Genomic DNA, 20,564 nt, shown 5'->3' with positions numbered 1-20,564 from the left:
TGTGTTTTTCTCAGGTGAATGCTTGCGCTGCATGTTCTGGAATAATCTTGGTTGTATCCATTTTGCCATGAGCAAGCACAATTTGGGAATTTTCTACTTTAAAAAGGCTCTGCAGGAGAATGACAATGTCTGTGCACAGCTCAGTGCAGGTAGCACTGATCCAGGTATGCCCTTGGCTAGGGGACAGTTTGGAGTTTACTACTTGAGGCAAAGTGTGATTTAAAGGAGCAAGCGTCTGGTCAAAATGCATGCCATGCGTACCTATGTACAGTTAACTCTGATGCTCCCCAACAGGTTTGACCCGGGGGGGGGTTTAGTAGATAGAGTAATTATAAAATAAATTTAAATCACTTTTTCATGGATTTGAAAATCAGGAATCCCATATAGTAATGTTAAAAACCAAAATATTGTGCTAAGATTTCTTGACTGTGCCAAACTAGTTTTATGATAGCTTCTTTTTTTTTTTTTTTTTCCACTAAGTATTTTAATAATTCAGGAGAACTCCCTTTGCCCCTACAATTTGTTTTTGTTGTTTTTATAGCTTCTTTTCGGGGTTTCACATGTGGTGCTGTTGACAGCACCTGACAATCTTGAAGCAAATTCCTGAAATTTGTTCCTTTAGTTTTCATATTATGTAGATCCTTGATCCGAAATGCTTAAAATCAAGCAATCATTTAGGTTTTTAAAATAAATAAATAAACTATTTAATTGACTAAAATGTATCCAAAATCACAAGTAGTCTTATGTTATTATGGATTGTGAAACTTTGAATAAGTGAGTGAGTAAGTAGTAGATGTCATAGGTATAGGACATTAATTTTTATCTCCATAGTCAAGTTCCCTAACACCCTAACAATAATTAAATAGTTCTGGTTAAGAAAAAGCACATGATGATAAATTGATTAACCAAACTGAAAGTAAAAAGAGTGGAATCTTCTTACAGGCTCTAAAAATGTGGAAAGGCGGGGTAAGGTTCTGAGGAGTGACAGTGGGTCCTATCTCTTCCCTTTGCCTTCCTGCAACATTGTTGCCTGAGGAGCTTCTCATTTGTTGGCAAATGAGAAGAGACATCTCTGGCCCCTCTAGCACAGGCAACTGCAGTGACTGGAGGATATTTGTGGGGTTGGGCTGGCAACCATCATTGGTGAGAGCTATTAAACTTCACATTGGAGTCATTGGTATTAAACAAGGTAGTGTTTAAGTACTTAGTGGAATAAATGTTTTCAGTGTAACTTATTTTTAAGTCTAATGATTTATTCTCATCTAATGTTATCATTAGGCAAAAAATTTTCAGGAAGGCCCATGTGTACATTATTAACCAACAAGCGGTACGAGCTGCTGTATAACTGTGGAATTCAGCTTCTTCACATTGGAAGGCCTCTTGCTGCCTTCGAGTGCCTGATTGAGGCGGTTCAGGTTTATCATGCAAATCCCCGCCTCTGGCTGCGTCTGGCTGAGTGCTGCATTGCTGCCAATAAGGGGGTGAGTGCTGCCTGGGTATCTTTTTGAATCCACCCTCCTCTCCCACCCCCACTGTTACATGGAAAGCAAAAAAAAAAAAAAATACTTGGAAGCGTACAAGACCTCATCCCCTTTTTAACTCTCAGGGAATTTATAATCTTTGTTTCTTTAACAGTTGGATAAAAAGTTCAGGTTTATAAAGTCGTTTGTTAATATTCTGGTTCTTGATAAGCATGGCACCATGTATCAGAAGTCACATTAAAGAATTGAAGCCAATAAGAAGGTCATATCTGTTGGGACAGGGGTCTGCTGGGGCCATGCCATCTATCTAGTGAGCATGGAAACAACTGCATTTCCTTCAGTGCCTGGGGCTTTCCTTTTGAGTCAGTAGATGGTTTAGAGTTCATGATTACCAGGCCGTTTGCCTGACACGCGCTTGTCCACAGGGCCGTTCACATCAGTGTCCGTGCCTAGATTATCTCCAAATGGCAGTGGGTGGAAGCCTTTTATATCTAAAGTGAGGGAGGGGTGGTCAGTGGGAGGTAGGGGAAAGACAAGTTGTATCAGAATTACCAGATGTCCGGTATCACCCCGTTTCCTACCCACCCCCTACCCTTGCTGTGCTCTTCAGGTGTGTGGAGATTGGGAAGGTATAGCATGAAATTTTGCCTGGCATTACCAGCCACAGGTGATACAAGATGCCTACAAGGAGCTCTGCTCCTGCTGCTAAACAGCACTAACTGAGACACAACTGCAAGAACTAAAGGGTGTAAAGAAGTATGTTTGCCTGGCGGTTTGAGTACACCACTGCCTAAAGAGATGAGTGTTGTTTTTGAAAGGTTTTAATGATTTATTCCATTGTGCGTTTCCTTTTACAGGACAACGTTCCTATTTAATAATTGTTAAATTAACCAACAAACAACTCTAGGCAGAAACTATACTTTTGTAAAATAAAAGGATCTCTAGGACTTGCTATTCTCTTTAATCCATTCATGAGTGTAAGTGTTGGAGGCCTTGATTTTGTACAGTTATTAGAATCCAGGGAATTACATTTTCCTGGGAGTAGAGACATACAGTAAGGTTTAGTATTTTCTTTTTACATTACTAATTTTTAGAAATAGTACTTTGAGGATTGTCTTTGTTCTGTGGATATTGTTACAAGGACATACTCCGCCCATTTTCTTCCTACAAAGTTCTAAATTTGTAATTTTTGAAATATGTGTAAAGATGACTTAGTGCCGTGCCTTGGTGGGTACTGGAACACTCACAGTCTGTGCTGCGAGCGGAAATTTGCCTTAAGTACTCATCGTCTGTCTTTGTGTATTCTCTTCCTTCTAAAAATGATCTGAGGTGACCTAAAGGACAGTGAAAACAACCCCAAAGCACTCTTGAAATAAAATCAGAGCAAAATCCCAATCGGAAAAATAATAAACTCCAAATAAAATTCTATAAAACTTATTTAGTCACCACAGAAGGGATGCTGAACAAAGCAGTTTGTAACCTGAGAAATAACTTTGTTTTTGAATTAAGAGAAGCAACTTGATTGTTAAATTGGTGATGCTAAGGAGATCATTTTGTCCTGTTTACCTGGTACATGTTGCTTCAGACATCTTTTGGCAGAAGCAGGACTTATGCATACCAGGGTACTGTCTAATGTGTGAGAAAATATCTATAATATTTCTACATTATAGAAAACATAGGCTTAATTGTAGGGGGAGTATTTAACCAATTTAAGAGAAGGCTATTAAAAAAACACAAAGGGGAGGCTGGATGGCTCACTTAGTTAGAGCTTGCGCTCTTAATAAGAAGGTTGCCCATTCAATTCGTGCATGGGATGGTGGGCGGCACCCCCTGCAACTAAGATTGAAAACGGCGACTGGACTTGGAGCTGATGGGCCCTGGAGAAACACTGTTCTCCAACATCCCCAATAAAAAAAAAAATAAATACATTTTTACAAAAACACATAAAATGTACCATTTATTTTTTTGAGTTCTAAAAGTCAGATTTGTTAGTGCTATTACTGCCAAGGCACTATAACATAATAACTTTTAATTATATATGATTCTTTTACATTAAGACTGATCTGGCACACTATCTGGTTATTGGTGTATTATTAAATGCATGGTTTATTATCGTGGATTTTTAATTCCATTGCATCAATGTTTTCATCTGTTGCATCGCCAGAGCTAGCCATCTTGTCAGCTTGCATAGCCTTAAGGGTCAGCGAAGAGAGTATGGATGAATCCTTATAAACTTATCACCACCACTAGGAAAAGAAGTTGGAATGGAAGTCCTTCCAATAATGATTCAGAATATCTACTTTTTCTTATTTTTCATTAATAATGCATGGCTGCCTCCTTGACACAAAATTGGTTCCCAGCAGAACGGTTTTACTGTATTTTTAAGCATTAAGTTATATATATATATTTAAAAATGAATATACAGTGAATCCTTGTTTTATTAAGTCATACATAGAAACACAACCATAATAAAGTTACGTTAGTGAGCACTAAGTTGCAGTGCAATAAACGCTGTTTAAGAAGGACTTTTTGCAGGGCTCTTAATGCACTGGCTCCAGTTTGTTCCTATGTAGGAGAATCTGGATGACTTTGTAAAATAACTAGTTGAGATTCCACCTGCAGGTAAATCAGAGGCAGATAGTTGGAGGGGGAAGATAAATGGCCCCATCAAGTTCCTATAACAAGATAATGTATCTTAGTGAAATACCCTAAAACTAACTCTCTGCGTGTACACACACACACATAGCTTTTACTCTTTTTAGTTTAATGTTTACAAAGTTTGGGGATTTTAATTTCCTAGAAGGCAAAATTGTGCCCATGTAAATCTTAACATATGTAGCTTGTTAGAGTTTATATGTTGTTGACAATTTAATAAATACTTTCAATTAAAAAGGAAAAGATCTGTGTTTTCAGAAGTGGAGCTGCTTCCCTTTTTCACTGTGTTTTTATGGCTCTTTTATTTTCTTTACTCTGGTGTCAAAATGCCTGTAATATGCAGCATGGTGCCTGGGGTGTAGAATGTTCTAAAAAATAGTTCTGAATAAATGCTTGAGTCAATCTTAAATTCTTAAATTACCTTTTTCATTAGAATTACCACATATTCATAAAATACAGCACATGTCAGACTTTCAGCCCTATGTACTCTTTAATGCTGAATATATTTCCTTTATCATGTATTTCCTTTATTATCCACATTGATGGAGCTTAAGAACTCTCTCAGAGTAACTGGAAAGGTATTGGTGCATTTTCCTTACCCCATTTTATAATTCCATTAACTTAATTGGAAATTATTTGTATTTTATAGACTTCTGAGCAAGAAACTAAAGGTCTTCCAAGTAAAAAAGGAATTGTGCAGTCTATTGTCGGTCAAGGCTATCATCGTAAAATAGTTCTGGCATCACAGTCCATACAGAACACTGTATATAAGTAAGTATTCCTCAAAGAGAACGTACATACACTTAACCCTTTCACATAATGTTGTTATGTATAAAAATATGCTTAAGACTTATTTCATAGGAGGAGCTACTTTGTAACTAGGTTTTATTGTTATTTCAGCATAGGTCCATAGTGATTGTTATCCGACATGTGATTTTGGTTTATTACATCCATGGGTGCTGAAATTGTTGGCCTAAGAAACCTTGGTCCAGTCAGTGCCGTTATTCAGAATGTCCAGAAGAGGGCATCTTGATGTTTTCTGATTATAGTTTATCATTGTTACTTTTCATTTAGGTATTTTCTCATAGTCCCTAAAGCGAATTCTCAGTATTAGCAGAAAAAAGGACTACCGTGTTTCCCCGAAAATAAGACCTAGCTGGACAATCTTACTATAAGACCAGGTCTTATAATAATTTTTGCTCCGAAAGACGCATTAGAGCTGATGGTCCAGCTCGGTTGTATTTTAGGGGAAATGCGGTAGTACATAAAGCATCCAAAGCTAAGTAAAGCTGTTACATGTAAGAACCTTCAGTTGGACAATTTTTAAATATGAACATTTTTATCCTGTATAAGGATTCCAATTTGGAGTTGTCATTATTTCTGAAGTAGTAGGCTTTGTAAAAAATTTACTGCTCTTTCTTCCTTTCTAAAAAATAAAAATTGTTCACTACCATCTATAGTTTTTCCAAAATTTCTAAATAGTATCTGGCACACAATATTTTGGTCCTAATTTATTTCAACTATAATGCAGATTTTTTTTTTAAGACCAGATAAAGCATCACTTTTCTACAATTTCAAAATTGTTACTAATTTTCATATTTTTGTTGTTTTTCTAATAAAGCTGACTCCGTTTGATATATCAAACCAATAAAAAGTTATATAAAATCTCAACAAAAGTATAAGACTAGATAATGCTGCTTTTTCAAAACAAAAAATAAAGGCATTTTTTAAAGTAAAAAATCGACCAAAGCAAGCCTCAAATATGAAAATCTGCTTTCTTCCCTTGTTTCCAATTCTTATTATACCTGTCCTGGCACTCATTACATTTTTTGTTGTTTATAAGTCCTCTGTTACATTAACATTGATATTACAGATAACCTTCCCCGTCCTTGGTCCCATTGCTACGTACATGTGTATAATGTATATACGTGCAATCGATACTTTTTACACCTTATGCATAATATTTGGGATTTGGGTTTTTAGCATTCTCTTATAAGTGCTTATATTAAAATGTCTGCCTAGCACACAGAGCACAGTTTTCATTTACACTTGTACTTGTGTAAGTGTACACAAGTACACTTGAACAAGTGTAAGTGTTCATTTACACTTGTACTTTATTTGTGATGATAGAAAAATATTATTCATTTTCATGTTATTAGCTAATTTGGTTTTGTTCTTTTAAGTGACGGACAGTCTTCAGCCATCCCAGTAGCCAGTATGGAGTTTGCAGCCATTTGTCTGAGAAATGCCTTGTTGCTGTTACCTGAAGAACAGCAAGATCCAAAGCAGGAAAATGGGTCTAAGAACAGTACGCAGCTAGGTGGGAATACTGAGAGCAGTGAGAGCAGTGAAACTTGCAGGTATGAGAGCAGTGAAACTTCCCATGGGACCTCAGTGGGAAGGACTTTGTTAGCAGGCCTCCTTGTCCTTTGGGGGAATCTCTGAAATCTTCAGCCTGAATGGCCAAAATTCTCTATTTTGAATAATCAGAAAGGAAAGTATGAATGTTTAAGTATTTGTGAAAGAGAAAAATAGGTGAAGGCTAAGCCAGAAGAGAACCTTGAAACAAGGAAAGGGGAAAGTAACAGCTTTTCATTAACAGGAGGAATAGTTGCAGGAAATCTTTTGTTGCTATCAGAGACAGCATAATTTTACTTTTACTAAAGTAAATACTTGAATCCCAAAGCTTCTCATTTGTTATTATCCTTTGCCTTTTCTCCTATACTATAAACCACTAACCTCTAGAATATCTGTAGTCTTCTAGTATAAAATATTATACAAATCTATAGAAATTGAGAGATCTTATCTAGTAATAAATGAAACAAACACTATTTTATATATAGGAAGTTCTTTTTACACATGGCCCCTTTAAACTCAAGTCTCCCATCTCAGCATTTTTTCTTGATTATAATAGAAATATGTGTTTAATATAGAAAATTTGAAACAAAATTGTGGAACTTTTTCTTCTTTACCAAGGGGTTATGTGTTACTGTAATTGATAAAAGGCAATCAGAAGAATGAGAAATGTGTAAAAATCTTGGAGTGGTTTTCTCTCTATAGTAAAGATAGTGTTTTCATTTAGAGGTTTTTAAAAGCAGTGTTGGTACTGGGGGAAAGAATATATATAACTTTAACATGTTAGTGATACCAAGTTATGAGCATCTTTCATTGTTTTGGCTCTTTTGCTCCTTTGTCAGAAAAAATTGCATGGGTATGGGAATAGGGAAACAAAATTCTACATTTAAGTGTTTACTGTTGCTCTTCATAATTAAGAGTCTGTCTTTATTTAGCAGTAAAAGCCATGATGGAGATAAATTCATTCCAGCTCCACCTTCTTCTCCACTAAGAAAACAGGAATTAGAAAACTTAAAGTGAGTATCTAAACAAAATGATTTGCATTGCATCTGTTGAAATAAGCACATTGTTTTTAATCTATCTTCTGTTAATATTATAAATTACATTAATGTCAAATGTGAAGCCAACTTTTCAATCTTGTGACAAACACCACTAGTCAGAATGTATTTTTTACAAATTAATTGGATTCGATTTGTTAATATTTTGTTAGGAATATTTGCTTCTAAGTTCACAAGGAAGGTTGGTCCACACTTTCCTTATGTCTTTGGTAAGGTTTTGGTTTCAAGGTTATGTTGAACATATAAATGGGTTGGGAAGTGCTTCTTCCTCTGTTTTCTGAAAGAGTTTGTATAAGATAAATAGTACTTCTTCCTCAAATGTTTGATAGATTCACCAGTGAAACCATCTGGCCTAGGGATTTTCTTTGTGGGAAATTTCTTTTTTAATGAATTCAAATTCCTCAATAAATGTGTGCTATTCAGATTTTTTATTTCATTTCTGTCAGTTTGAGTAAGTTATATTTTTATCTATGCACATTATATGCCCCATTATTGTTACTTTGAACGGTCTTGTGTATGTTAAAGAAATTAAAAGGAACACAGTAGTCTTTTATGTTTACCACATAATTACCATTTCCTGATGATTTTAGTTTCCATAAGGTATCGTTTCCCTTCAGTTTAAAGAGCTCCCTTCAGCATTTCTTACAGTACAGGTCTTGTTTTGCTAGGTTTTTGGGGTTTTTTTGTTTTTTAATCTAGAATTGTCTTTATTTCATCTTCATTTTTGGAGGATAGTTTCACTGAATACAGATTCTAGGTTGGTAGTGGGGTTTTTTTCTTCCCCTTTCAGTCTGCTGTTTCAAGATGTCACTGCATTATCTTCTGGCAGCCATTGTTTCTGATTAGAATATGTAGGTGACATTTTTCCCTCTTCAAGATAAATTGTCTCTCTTTGTTTTTCAGCAGTTAGAGTATGATGAGTCTAAGTCTGATTTTGTTTTTAATCTTTCATGGTGTAGGTTGACCTTTTAAGTCTATAAATTTATCTTTCAACAAATTGGATATTTTTGGCCATTATTCATACAGTTTTTGTAACTATGCTTAATAGTTCCAAAAGTAACTATTAAGTATCATTAAAGTAACTATTTAAGTATCATTAAAAAAAGCATTACTTTTAAGAATTATTTCAATACTAGAACTGCAAATTAAAATGAAAAGAACAAGCCATTATTTCTTACGTTTTTAAGCCTATTAAGTTGCAAAAGAGTGACAAGAGTACAGTTAAAATGTTTATATATTTTGCTGGTAACATTACAAACTGATGCATTACTTTTGGAAAACATTTCATTTATTCACAAACATTAGTGCTAGTCCTGTGGGAGGTGCAGGGGAATCAGAGGTAAAAGGAAAAGCACTGCTCTCAAAAGCAGATGGCAAAAGCTTAGGAGAAAATGATATTAGTTAGTAGGTTAGTTATTAGGTGGTGAGATTTAGAATGTCTTTTCTTCTTGTGGTGATTTTTGACCCTTATAAGTAGAAAATGACCTCACTTTAAAATTTCGCGTTTCTCTCGGTCTGCTCAAGGTACTCATTCTGATGCCATAGTTTATTGATCACCTGTATTTCTTTTTCTGTGAACCTCTGTTTGTAGAATCTAATATTTTCATATTGGGTTTTTCACCCTTTTCATTTTTATCAGAGTTCTTATATACCGTGTTTCCCTGAAAATAAGACCTAGCCCGATAATCAGCTCTAATGCGTCTTTTGGAGCAAAAATTAATGTAAGACCCAATATATTATATTATATTATAGTATACCCGGTATTATATTATATTATATTATATTATATTATATTATATTATATTATATTATATTATATTATATTACACCTGGTATTATATTAATTTTATATATTATATTATACTATACTATACCCGGGTCTTACATATTAATTTTTGCTCCAAATGACACGTTAGAGCTAATTGTCTGGCTAGGTCTTATTTTCGGGGAAACATGGTATTAAGAAAATTGGCCCTTATCATTTCCTTTACTTTTTTTTCCACTTCATTAAGTGTTTAGAAGAAAGTCCTTCTTGCCTCTAAGATTTTAAAAATAATTTGTCCATGTTTTCATCTAACACTTTCACTGTCACACTGTAACAACCACCAATCTAAATCGAATTTAGTTTATATAAGCAAATAAGTTATGGATCTATCTTTATATTGTATAATTTTTCATCATATAGTCCATCGATTAATTTTTGATTAACTTTCGAAAAAGCATGGGACAACTATAAAATGCTAAGATTTTATGTCTAAGCAGTTTAAAATTACATTTTTATAAAACAGCATGTATACTTCTGTTTGCATTAAAAAAAAATCTGGAGGGATCTATATCAAAACCTTTATAGTAGTTATCCCTGAATGGTGGGATAGCTAATACTTATTTTTTTATTGGATATCTGATTTTTCTGGTTTTTTAAAAATGAAGATATTTTATTAATATTAGTGATACCCCTCCTTACATACCGAATGTCTTTGGAGGAAAGACTGGCCAGCAGATGTGCCGTTTTCGGATCATGTATTGTCAGATCTGTGTGTTCATGGCAGGGCACTGCTGTCAGTGAGCTCAGGGCTCCAAGCATCCTGCTCAACAAAGCAGCAACTTTTTATTCGTTTTATTTTATTCTGTCAAAGTATACCATAAATTCCCACTTTGCAGTAATACCATCTGTATCTTGGGTGGGTGGGTGTGCATCCATCCATATCCCCACAGTATACTATTGTCAGGAAGAAAGTAGTAATCTTATTATGTAGAGGAAAATCGTAAATCTCAAATTTAGTTAGAAATGAGGAGTTGATCATTTAAGATTTTGAAAGTAGGGTTTTGGTTTCTCAAATGACACAGGTAATTTTTTTTTTTTCAGTTATTCTCAGTTATATTAAAATTTCTTGAATTCTTATTTCTTATATGAGTGAGTCATAAGATAGCAAGAAAATAAAAGTAATGACAAATTACCAGTGAAACAATGGCAAAAACAAAATATACAGAAGAATATTGCTGTTGAGTGAAATAAAACTTAGTTTTTACAAAGCAATCAAATTTCACCCATATAACTAAAATACTAAATTTTTGTCCTGACTGGAAACATATAAAAACAAAGCAGATTAAGTAAAGTTAAACTGTATTTGGTATAAAGTGAGCTGATGAGGAAGAGGTGGATTGTAAAGCTCAGCCAGGATAATATTTGGGAAAATGCTTGCTTTAACTTGCCAAAAAATATACCATTCCCCCAGTGTGCCTAATGTTTTCTAGAGATGTCTCTGTTTATGGAGCCAGCAACACTTCATATTTATTTAAGGGTTCATATATTTTCATAGGTAATTTTATATGGTAAAAATCCAAGTACAGGCATGTGCCACATAACATTTTAGTCAACCACAGACTGCATATATACAGTGGTCCCATAAGGTTATAATAGAGCTGAAAAATTCCTATCACCTAGTGACATCGTAGCACAATGCATTTTTCAAATGTCTGTGGTGCTGCTGGTATAAACAAATCTGCACTGCCAATAGTATAAAAATACAGCACATACAATTATGTATACTACGTAACACTTGATAAAAAACTACTATGTTACTGGTTTATGTATTTATTGTATTCTTTATCGTTGTTTTAGAGTACTCTTTCTACTTCTTTAAAAAGAAACCTTGCTGTAAAACTTTATGCCAGCAACAGCCTCCTCCATCTTGTGTTTACCGTGTCTCTTGATGGCATCATTTTCTCTTGTGCTTGATTTATTCTCACTCAAGTTGTTTTGTACAGTAACATGCTGTACAGGCTTGTAGCCTAGGAGATCAGGCTGTATCATACAGCCTAGGTGTGTAGTAAGTTGTACCACCTAGGTGTGTGTAAGCGTACTCTGTGATGGTCACACAACGAAATCGCCTGACGATGCGTTTCTCAGAACATATCCCTGTGTTAAGCTGCGCGTGACTGTAGCACAAAAAGTTACATGGTGTAAAGTAAATCTTGTCGCATCCCAGTTCTGTTTCCTCTCCCCTGACGTACAACCACTGACCATTTTTTGTCACCGGGGGTACCAAAAAAATGTATACACATGACTTGTATTCATCTTTTGTTACCGGTATATATTGAGTATCACAATTTTATTTTTTAAAGATTTTATTGGGGAAGGGGAACAGGACTTTATTGAGGAACAGTGTGCATTTCTAGGCCTTTTTTCCAAGTCAAGTTGTTGTCCTTTCAATCTTAGTTGTGGAGGGTGGCGTTCAGCTTCAAGCTGTTGTCCTTTCAGTCTTAGTTGTGGAGGGCGCAGCTCAGCTCCAGATCCAGTTGCCGTTTTCTAGTTGCAGGGGGCACAGCCCACCACCCCTTGCGGGAGTCGAACCGGCAACCTTGTGGTTGAGAGGATGCACTCCAACTGAGCCACCTGGGAGCTCAGCGGCAGCTCAGCTCAAGATGCCGTGTTCAATCTTAGTTGCAGGGGGCGCTTCCCACCATCCCTTGTGGGACTCGAGGAATTGAACTGGCAACCTTGTGGTTGAGAGCCCAATGGCCCATGTGGTAATCAAACCAGCAGCCTTTGGAGTTAGGAGCAGGGAGCTCCAACCGCCTGAGCCACCGGACCGGCCTGAGTATTACAATTTTAATAACAGTTTTTTCCTTTCTTAAAATGTGTATACCTTTTTATTTTGGCACCCTCTGTATGTTCTTCTGGTGAGATTGCCTGTGGCTATTCCAGCATATGTATTTATGGTGGGGTTTCTATTACACTAGCAATCGCATAGTGTCCACACTGTTCTGTACCTTACTTTCCCATTGGATAACACTGTATATCTTTAGAGATTGCTTGATATCGATACAAATCTCTGATTCATTCTTTCTAATGGGTGCACAGAATCCCATTATATGAATATCGCATAATTTATGTAACATTCCTTTATATTTAGCTGTTTATAATGTTTCAGTCTTTGCTGTTACAAATCATGCTGCAGCGGACATCATTTTACACAATTTTTAAGGGGAATCCTTAATGAATGAAAGTATTTGAAACCATTTTTAAACTTGATTTAATTTTTACAGATGTATTTGAATGAGTACTAATCTTAGGATTGCTTAATTTATGCATGCAATTTAAGAAGTATATTATCCCATAATCGTTGAACAGCTGCAGAGTTGTGTCAATTAACTTGATATTCTGAAAAATGGCATTAAAGAGAAGGGTATGTGCAGCGTGGCATAACTTCTCAAAGAGTTTTGTACTTTCCATGGCATAACTCTTTGCTTTCCACATGTCCTAGTAGGCAGATTGGTGAGTTTCAGAGAAAATAAAATTATTTCCCCATTTTTGTGGAAAGGGGCAAAGGATCTCCATAGGGAATTCCATTATCATAAAGTGAGGCAAAGATGGGTTCGCTGGTATATATTAACCTTTTTTTCTTATGGAGCAGATGGGAGAAAGGAAATGGAACAAGATGGAAGGAGCCTTAGGGTAGGTTTATAAAAAGAAGTGCTATGCAAGACAGTAGCAACGGTGATGTGGAGACAAATGGTGCAGGGGGAAGGAGTCGTAAAAGAGCTGTGTCGTAATTTTTAAAGCTATAAAAGCTCACAATGCTGTTGGGTGTGTTAAAGGGCAGCTCTGTGGCAGGGGCCAGCTGTCCCCTATAGAAGGAAGGCGCTGAGCACATTGGTTCTTTGAAGATTGGGGACTTCATAGCAATTGCGTCTGTTTCTGTCCTGAATTCTTTTATGTGATTGGAAATATGTGTGGTTAGTACATAGTTTCCTTTTTATGGACTATTATATTTGACCCCGTGTGCTCTATAATACCCAAGACACCGATGCAAAACCTCATTTCCTATTTCCAGCATAACTAATATGCAGTAAATTATCATGACTGTTCTGATGGCCGCTTCTCACGGTATGGGTTCACAGCCTCTTGAGTATTTTCAGTTTTTTTCATGTGTACATAAATGAAGGTGGCGCCAAAAAAATATTCATTCTAACCAGGTTACAAGTACGTTTCCAGAAGGCATATGACACCTGAAGCGATTGGGAAATTCTGTATTAAAATCAAGGTAGGTTTCAGAAAAATATTCTCCTAATTAAAACAGAAATTTGTCCCCAAATCAGGAAAATGTCTCAGAAATTAAATAGTTTAAGTCTGAGGCTCAGATCAACTTGGAGGTACTGATATAATGAATCATGAAAGGTGTATGTGTGTGTGTTTTATATAATGACACTGTTAGAATATTGCTTCAGTTGCTGAACCACTCAGAGCTCTGCAAAGCCATCAGTTTCATTCACATGCGAGTATTCTGCAGCCTTGAATTAAATAAGTGCTCTGATTTTGAGTTTTTAAAATAAAGGTGGTTTTATTTCTAGGTATTCACACAAGAGAAATGAGAACTTGTCCACATAAGAATTTCATAACAGCTTTACTCATGAGAGAAAAACCTAGATACAGCCCAGGTATCCATTAATAGGAGAATGGATAACTAAATTGTGGTCACTCTATATGTCAGGGTCCTAGTTAATTATAAAAAGGAACCCAAGTCAACATGTTTTGCATCTCATTTTGTGTTTCTTTCACTTAGTGTAAGGTACATACAGTATAATTCCTTTATACCATTTGTGTGACAAGCAAAACTATACAAAAATAATTTATATCGATAGAAATCAGAACAGTGGTTGAGGAATTAACGAAGGAATCATTCTAAGGTGACAGAAATGTTCTGTATCTTAAGTTGGTGGTTACATGTATATATTCAAACTCATCAAATTGTACACTTAAAATGATGTCTTTTAATGTACATAAATTATACCTCACTTAAAATTTTTAAGGTATTTTGAAATTTTACAAAATTAGTACAATTCTAAATATATCCTTTTTAGAAATATAATTTAACCACTAATGACTGAAAAATGGTCAGTTTCCTTTACATATTACTTCTGAGGTGGCATGGCATTGAAAATGAGTTTCTTAAACCGCCTTCCCCCCAAAAAAGAAAATTCCTCTGCTTGTATTGAACATGTATTTCTCAGATTCTAAGGCTGCAGTCAGTTTTCAGTACCAGATGTATTCATCACACATGGCTGCTGAACATATTACATGTGGCCGGTATAAGGTGTGCTGTTTAAGTGTGTGATACTGGATTTCAAAACTTCTTCCCCCCAAATTTTAAAATACTTCAGTCATTTTTATATTGATTATATGTTAAAATATTTTGACATATTGGATTAATGTAAATATATAAATTAATTTTGCCTGTTTCTTTTGACATTTTTTGATTGTACCTACTAGACAATTTAAAATTACACTTAATGGCTGCAGTTGTATTTCTGTTGGAGAGTGCTGCTCTGAGGTTTTAGAGCTATGTTTTAAGTGTTTGTATTTGTTGATACACTTTGTCTACAAATGTGTGATATTGATACTATGCCAGTTTCCTCACATGCCACAAATTTTAGCTGAATTGCTCTTCATAAAAATATTTGTCTTTAAAAGGCCTGATGTCCAAATGAATCTTAGAATGTAAACGCTTGTACAGGATTGATATTTTGGCCATATGTTTTGATTTAATTATTAATGTTGCATGCATTTGGAGATAATGATTTTCTTATACCGTGATTGATTTTAAGGGTGTACTGTTAAGGTTTTATTTTTTTAAAACAGTCAAACATTTATTGACTGTCTACTGATACCTTCTATTTTTAAAACAGTTTTATGGAGCTATAAAGTGTACAACTAGTGGTTTTTGGTATATTCACAGATAGGTGCCACCACCACTACAGTCAACTTTAGAACATTTTCATCACCTCAGAAAGAAACCCTGTACCTTTTGACTGTCACTCCTTTGCCCCCCGGCCTCGGTCCTAATTAATCTACTTTCTCTATAGATTTTCCTGTTTTAGACTTTTATGTGAATAGAATCATGTAATATGTGGGCTTTTAAGACTGGCTTCTTTTATTTAGAATAATGTTTTCAACGTTCATCCAAGTTGTAGCATGCATCATATTTTATTTTTATTGCTAAATAATATTTCACTGTGTGTGTGTGTGTATATACATATATACATACATACATACATACATACATACATATATATATATATACACACACACACACACTACATTTTGTTTATTTCATTCATTGATGGACGTTTGGATTGTTTCCATCTTCAGGCTATTATGAACAATACTGTTACAAACATTCATATACAAGTTTTTCTGTGCGCATGTTTTTATTTTTCTTGGGTGTATACCTAGAAGTAGAATTGCTGGGTCATATGGTAATTCTGTTTAATCATTTAAGGAATTGTCAGACTTTTTCAAAGTGGCTGTACCATTTTACTCCCACCAGCAGTGTATGAGGCTTCCAGTTTCTTCAAATCCTCACCAGCACTGGTTATTGGCCATCTTTGTTATTATAGTGGTTATGAAATGGTTATCTCGTTGTAGCTTTGATTTGCATTTCCTTGAAGACTGATGATGTAACGAATCTTTTCAACTATGTATTAGGCATTTGTGTATTTAGCTTCCTTGGAGAAATGTTTATTCAAGTCCTTTGCCTATTTTTTAATTGGGTTATTTATACTTTTGTTATTGAGTTGTAAGAGTTCTTTATATATTCTAGATAGAAGACCCTTATCAGGTATATGATTTGCAAATATTTTCTCCCATTCTCTGGACTGTCTTTAGACTTCTTTATTTATTTATTTATTTTTAACTTTTATTTATTTTAAGTGTGTTTTTCCAGGACCCATCAGCTCCAAGTCAAGTAGTTGTTTCAATCTAGTTGTGGAGGGCGCAGCTCACAGTGGCCCATGTTGGGATCAAACGAGCAACCTTGTTGTTAAGAGCATCAAGCTCTAACCAGCTGAGCTATCTGGCCGCCCCATCTTGAAACTTTTTTGAAGGTGTTTTTGAATCACAGAAGTTTTTCATTTTGATGCAGTTCAGTTTATGTATTTTTTCTTTATTTGTGCTTTTCATGTTATATGTAAGAATCCTTTACCAAATCCAGGGTAAAGAGGGTTTACTCCGATGTTTTCTTCTAAGACTTTTATACTTTTAATGCTTACATTTAGGTCTTTGATCTATTTTGAGTTAATTTTTAGATATGGTATGAGGTAAGGGCTCAACTTAATTCTTTTGTGTACTGTTACCTTATTAGTAATAAAGAAATACGTTCATAGGATTAATGCGAGACTACATACTAACTTTCATGGTTGCATTGTACTTAATAACTGTCATGGATATGTCCTGAGTCTTCCATGTTACTTATTCTGCAGGACATCTTCGTTATTCATTCTAAGGTTGTGATAGGAGCTGAACTTTTAATTTCTAAAACTAAAATGGAGGATGCTCTAGAATCTGGAAAAGAGTGTAGCAGAACTGATAAAGGGTAGGAAATAATGTTGAGGCCAACATGGAAAATGTCTGTATGAGAAATCAAAATCAAAATGTACAAATAATGAAATTTCAATTTGTCTTTTTTTTTTAATAAGAGGCTTAAAATGGATCAAAGGAAATGTTCAGACCAAATTTAATTAAGCCCAGTTAAGTTATTACGCAAATATAAATTGTGGAACCTTAATTATTTAGTTCATTTAGACTCTGACGTGACACTCAGTGAATTATTTCCCATTCAGTTAAAAGGGGCCTTCCATGGCCCAAGGTTTATAAAGTAAGATGAATCTAACCAATGGTTGATATCATTATAGACAGTTTTAGTGTACTTAAGGAGTCATACATCTTTTGGTACTGTGTTTCCCCGAATATAAGACCTAGCTGGACAGTCAGCTCTAATGTGTCTTTTGGAGCAAAAATTAATATAAGACCTGGCCTTACTTTACTATTTTACTTATAGTTAAAAAGGAAAAGACCTGGTCTTATCTAATAATAAGAACGGGTCTTATATTAATATTTGCTCCAAAAGACGCATTAGAGCTGATTATCCAGCTAGGTCTTATTTTCGAAGAAACATGGTATCAGTCTAGTGGTTTTGTTGTAGCTTGTGAGACATACCTAAAACAGGGTTATGGCTAATAATCTTTTGAATATACTATTGCACTTGCTAGAGACCTAGTCCCATTTCAGTCTTACAACTGAATGTAGTTCTACTAAAACCTGTCCGTCTAAAATAAACTCTCCCACAGAAGGAACCTGCTTGTATGACATGTTATCAGCAGTTTGTTTTCACACTGGCGTGATTCACATCTGCGTCTCAGGATTTCATTTAGATGAACTGGTGATCAGATTGATCACAGGCCAGGGTTAGAATAATTCTTCAGTGGTCTGCCACTCTGTGGAAACCCCACGAGGCCTCTGCTGACATTGAACAAATCATTTAAGCCCTCTGGGCCTTACTTTTCTCTTCTGTCAAATAAGTAAATTGGATTGGGTGATGTTAAGGTCCTGTCCATGTATGAAATGCCACGTCTGTGACTTTATGCATTTTATTTGCTGCCTGGGGTAGGACTGGGTTCTCTGAGATGCTCGATTTACTTAAAGAGGAAAACTTTTTCACCTTCTTTGTGCTGGGCTTGTTTGTGTTGGGTTTGGGTGTGTTTGTCAGAGTCTTTTTGCACAGAACTGTTATTAGACAACAAAACATTTTCAGAAGATACAAAGTGAAAAACTTACTATTAACTTTACATTTTCTTAAGAGTTGAAAGTTGACAACTTTAACGTTTTCTAGATGGTTATAGATAAATGAAAACAGCTTGAGGGTTTTTTTGTTTTGTTTTAATCCAGTATCATATTCAGTTTGTTGGAAGAAATTTCCTTATTGGATTTTTGCAGCCAGTTTTTCAAATAATGTTTGCTGTGAGATTGCTTTGTAAATTTATTTTCTTTTGACAACTGGTGACTTTCTAAATTTACCCGTTTTAACCTCTTTTAGTAAGGGTTAAATTATTTCAATTCTTGGTTTTGATTTATTTAATTAACAGAATATATGGCTTGACACATTGTAATGCCCAATCTTGTATAGCTTGTTGCTGTAGTTTGGTGCTTTAAGGAAAGTTGTTTGTGGTCTTTTGTGTTTTTCTTTTTTCCTTTCTTCTTCATCTTTTTCATTTGCAAGGGTTGGTGTTGTGTGTCCCCAGAGCCAGCTCCTCCAGCATGTGGAGGAGGGAGTGTGCGTTGTGTCAGATCTTCCACGGCGGGGTGGGGGGATAGAAGGTAATGTGGCTCTTCCCTTGAGGTATAGTTCTTCCAGTCTGCTGAACTGTCAGATCCACTGCGTGGTTGGTAAGGCAGATTGGACAGTGACTCGAGGAAGTAGTGGAACAGCTGGGGTGGGGTGGAGGGTCAGTATTTTAAATAGCAACTATCAACAGTAGAGTGATTTTTCCAGGGGCTTAGTAGATAAAGCCATGCATCTTTCTAGTGTTCAGTCTATGAGAATTACCATGTTTCCCCGAAAGTAAGACCTGGCCGGACAATCAGCTCTAATGCATCTTTTGGAGCAAAAATTAATATAAGACCCGGTCTTATTTTACTATAACATAAGACCGGGTCTTACATGATATGATATGATATAATATAATGTAATACTGGGTCTTATGTTAATTTTTGCTCCAAAAGACGCATTAGAGCTGATTGTCCGGCTAGGTCTTATTTTGGGGGAAATACTGTATGCAGAGTGCAGGATAGTTTTCAGAAAAAAAAATGAGGATAAGTGAGAGGGTGATGAGAGGTGAGTTGGGGTAAATTGTAAGGCACTAAGGGAAGAGGAACATTAAGTGTTAGTCTGAGTTTCCTGCAGTGAAACTTGCTTAGTCCCAATGTTTCTTGATCAGAATGCCAGCCTTAAAGTTTTGCGTTCACATGTTTAAGTATTTTTTGTATAGGAGGAGTGCTTTATTAGCATCTTTTACCCTGCTGTGATTGGATATGGTGTCTTATGGAGAAAGAGACAGAAGTTGAGGAAAACAGATTTTTGCCTTGTACATAATTATACTTTGGACTTCCCGGGACACAGAATCGTGGTGCAGCTCTTACATGACTGATTTCTGGACCCAAAGTGGGCTTGACAGTGGACTAGAGCAGTAATAGCCCCCCTACTGTTGGGAGAGGCCAGGGCAGGCTTTTCCCAGCCTGCCTGAGGTAAGCCTTGTCCTGGACTCGAGAACGTATAGTACTCAAGGTGACACCCATCCTGTGAGCCAGGAAGGAGTCCACTTGGTCAGCTAGGTGGCCTGCCAACAGGACATGTGGGGGCTGCTGCCCGGAGAAGTCAGTTGAAAACCTAGAAAACTGGTCTTCAGCCAATACCTATTAAGCACCTATTGCAGATGGTGAGAAATTGCTCTGGTCTTTGTGTAGGAAACAAAAGATGTGAGCTTCCTCTTTTAAGGAGCTTATGTATTTCCTCCATCTTTGGCAAAGTCATAAATGAAAATGGATATTAAACTTTGTGGTTGTCATTCATTATAGGCCCTGATATGGTCTTCTTGGGCTTCTGGAAACCTGATATTGGGCTTTAAAAGTCTTTTTGTTGTAAGCAATACATACCAGGCTGATCAGTAAATGTACATTGCCATTTTAAAATAAGCCAAAACAGGAAATTAAATTACCCTAATCTCACTACCTGGAAGTAACCACTGAAGTGCTTCTGAAAATGGGAGCTAACTAGCCAGTGCCTCCCTCCTTTGGGCCTGTGAGTCTCCTGTCAGGGCCAGAACCCTCCCCAGGCCATGGCCACAGGTCGGTCTTGCTGGTAAAGGCAGCTCTTGGAAATACAGGGGTATTGGCAGTGGGCCTGTCAGGAAGATCCCTTTGGAAATGACACTGCCTGCCTGCTCTTAGCATTGCTCTTCTATGAATAGGGGTGAGATCTGAAATGATGTGCTCAGCGACAGAATTTAAACTTCTGATGTTTGCTCCCTTGTTAAAAAGACAGGTGAGAGCACATGTGTATGCACAGTTATGTACGTATTGGGAAAATCATATCAGAATCTTTCTACCTTATCTTTAGGCTGATCTCGTGAATTCACCGAGCAGCAGTGTCACAGAATAGGAAGAGCAGTGATTGGGAGT

General features: G+C 36.0%; 1 protein-coding gene across 4 annotated transcripts in view; it reads left to right on the top strand.

Moving 5' to 3' along the window:
• CNOT10 (CCR4-NOT transcription complex subunit 10) overlaps positions 1-20,564 on the top strand; it is a 56,046-nt gene that overhangs the window by 25,136 nt on the left and 10,346 nt on the right. For 2 of the 4 annotated variants that reach the window (XM_019727736.3, XM_074312714.2), the window contains exons 9-13: positions 15-164; positions 1,279-1,481; positions 4,786-4,907; positions 6,320-6,496; positions 7,430-7,507. In XM_019727736.3, the coding sequence (XP_019583295.1) occupies positions 15-164; positions 1,279-1,481; positions 4,786-4,907; positions 6,320-6,496; positions 7,430-7,507 (730 nt within the window). Of the gene's footprint in view, positions 1-14; positions 165-1,278; positions 1,482-4,785; positions 4,908-6,319; positions 6,497-7,426; positions 7,508-20,564 lie in introns of all 4 variants that reach the window. The other 2 variants (XM_019727735.3, XM_074312713.2) reach the window with 1 other exon arrangement.

This window comes from Rhinolophus sinicus, chromosome 5 (genome assembly GCF_057876585.1).
Source record: "Rhinolophus sinicus isolate RSI-liver-muscle chromosome 5, RSI-T2T, whole genome shotgun sequence".
In the NCBI taxonomy this organism is placed as follows: Eukaryota; Metazoa; Chordata; class Mammalia; order Chiroptera; family Rhinolophidae; genus Rhinolophus; species Rhinolophus sinicus.
The sequence above is the reverse complement of the archived record's forward strand: the minus strand, read 5'-3'. Positions and strand labels throughout refer to the sequence as shown.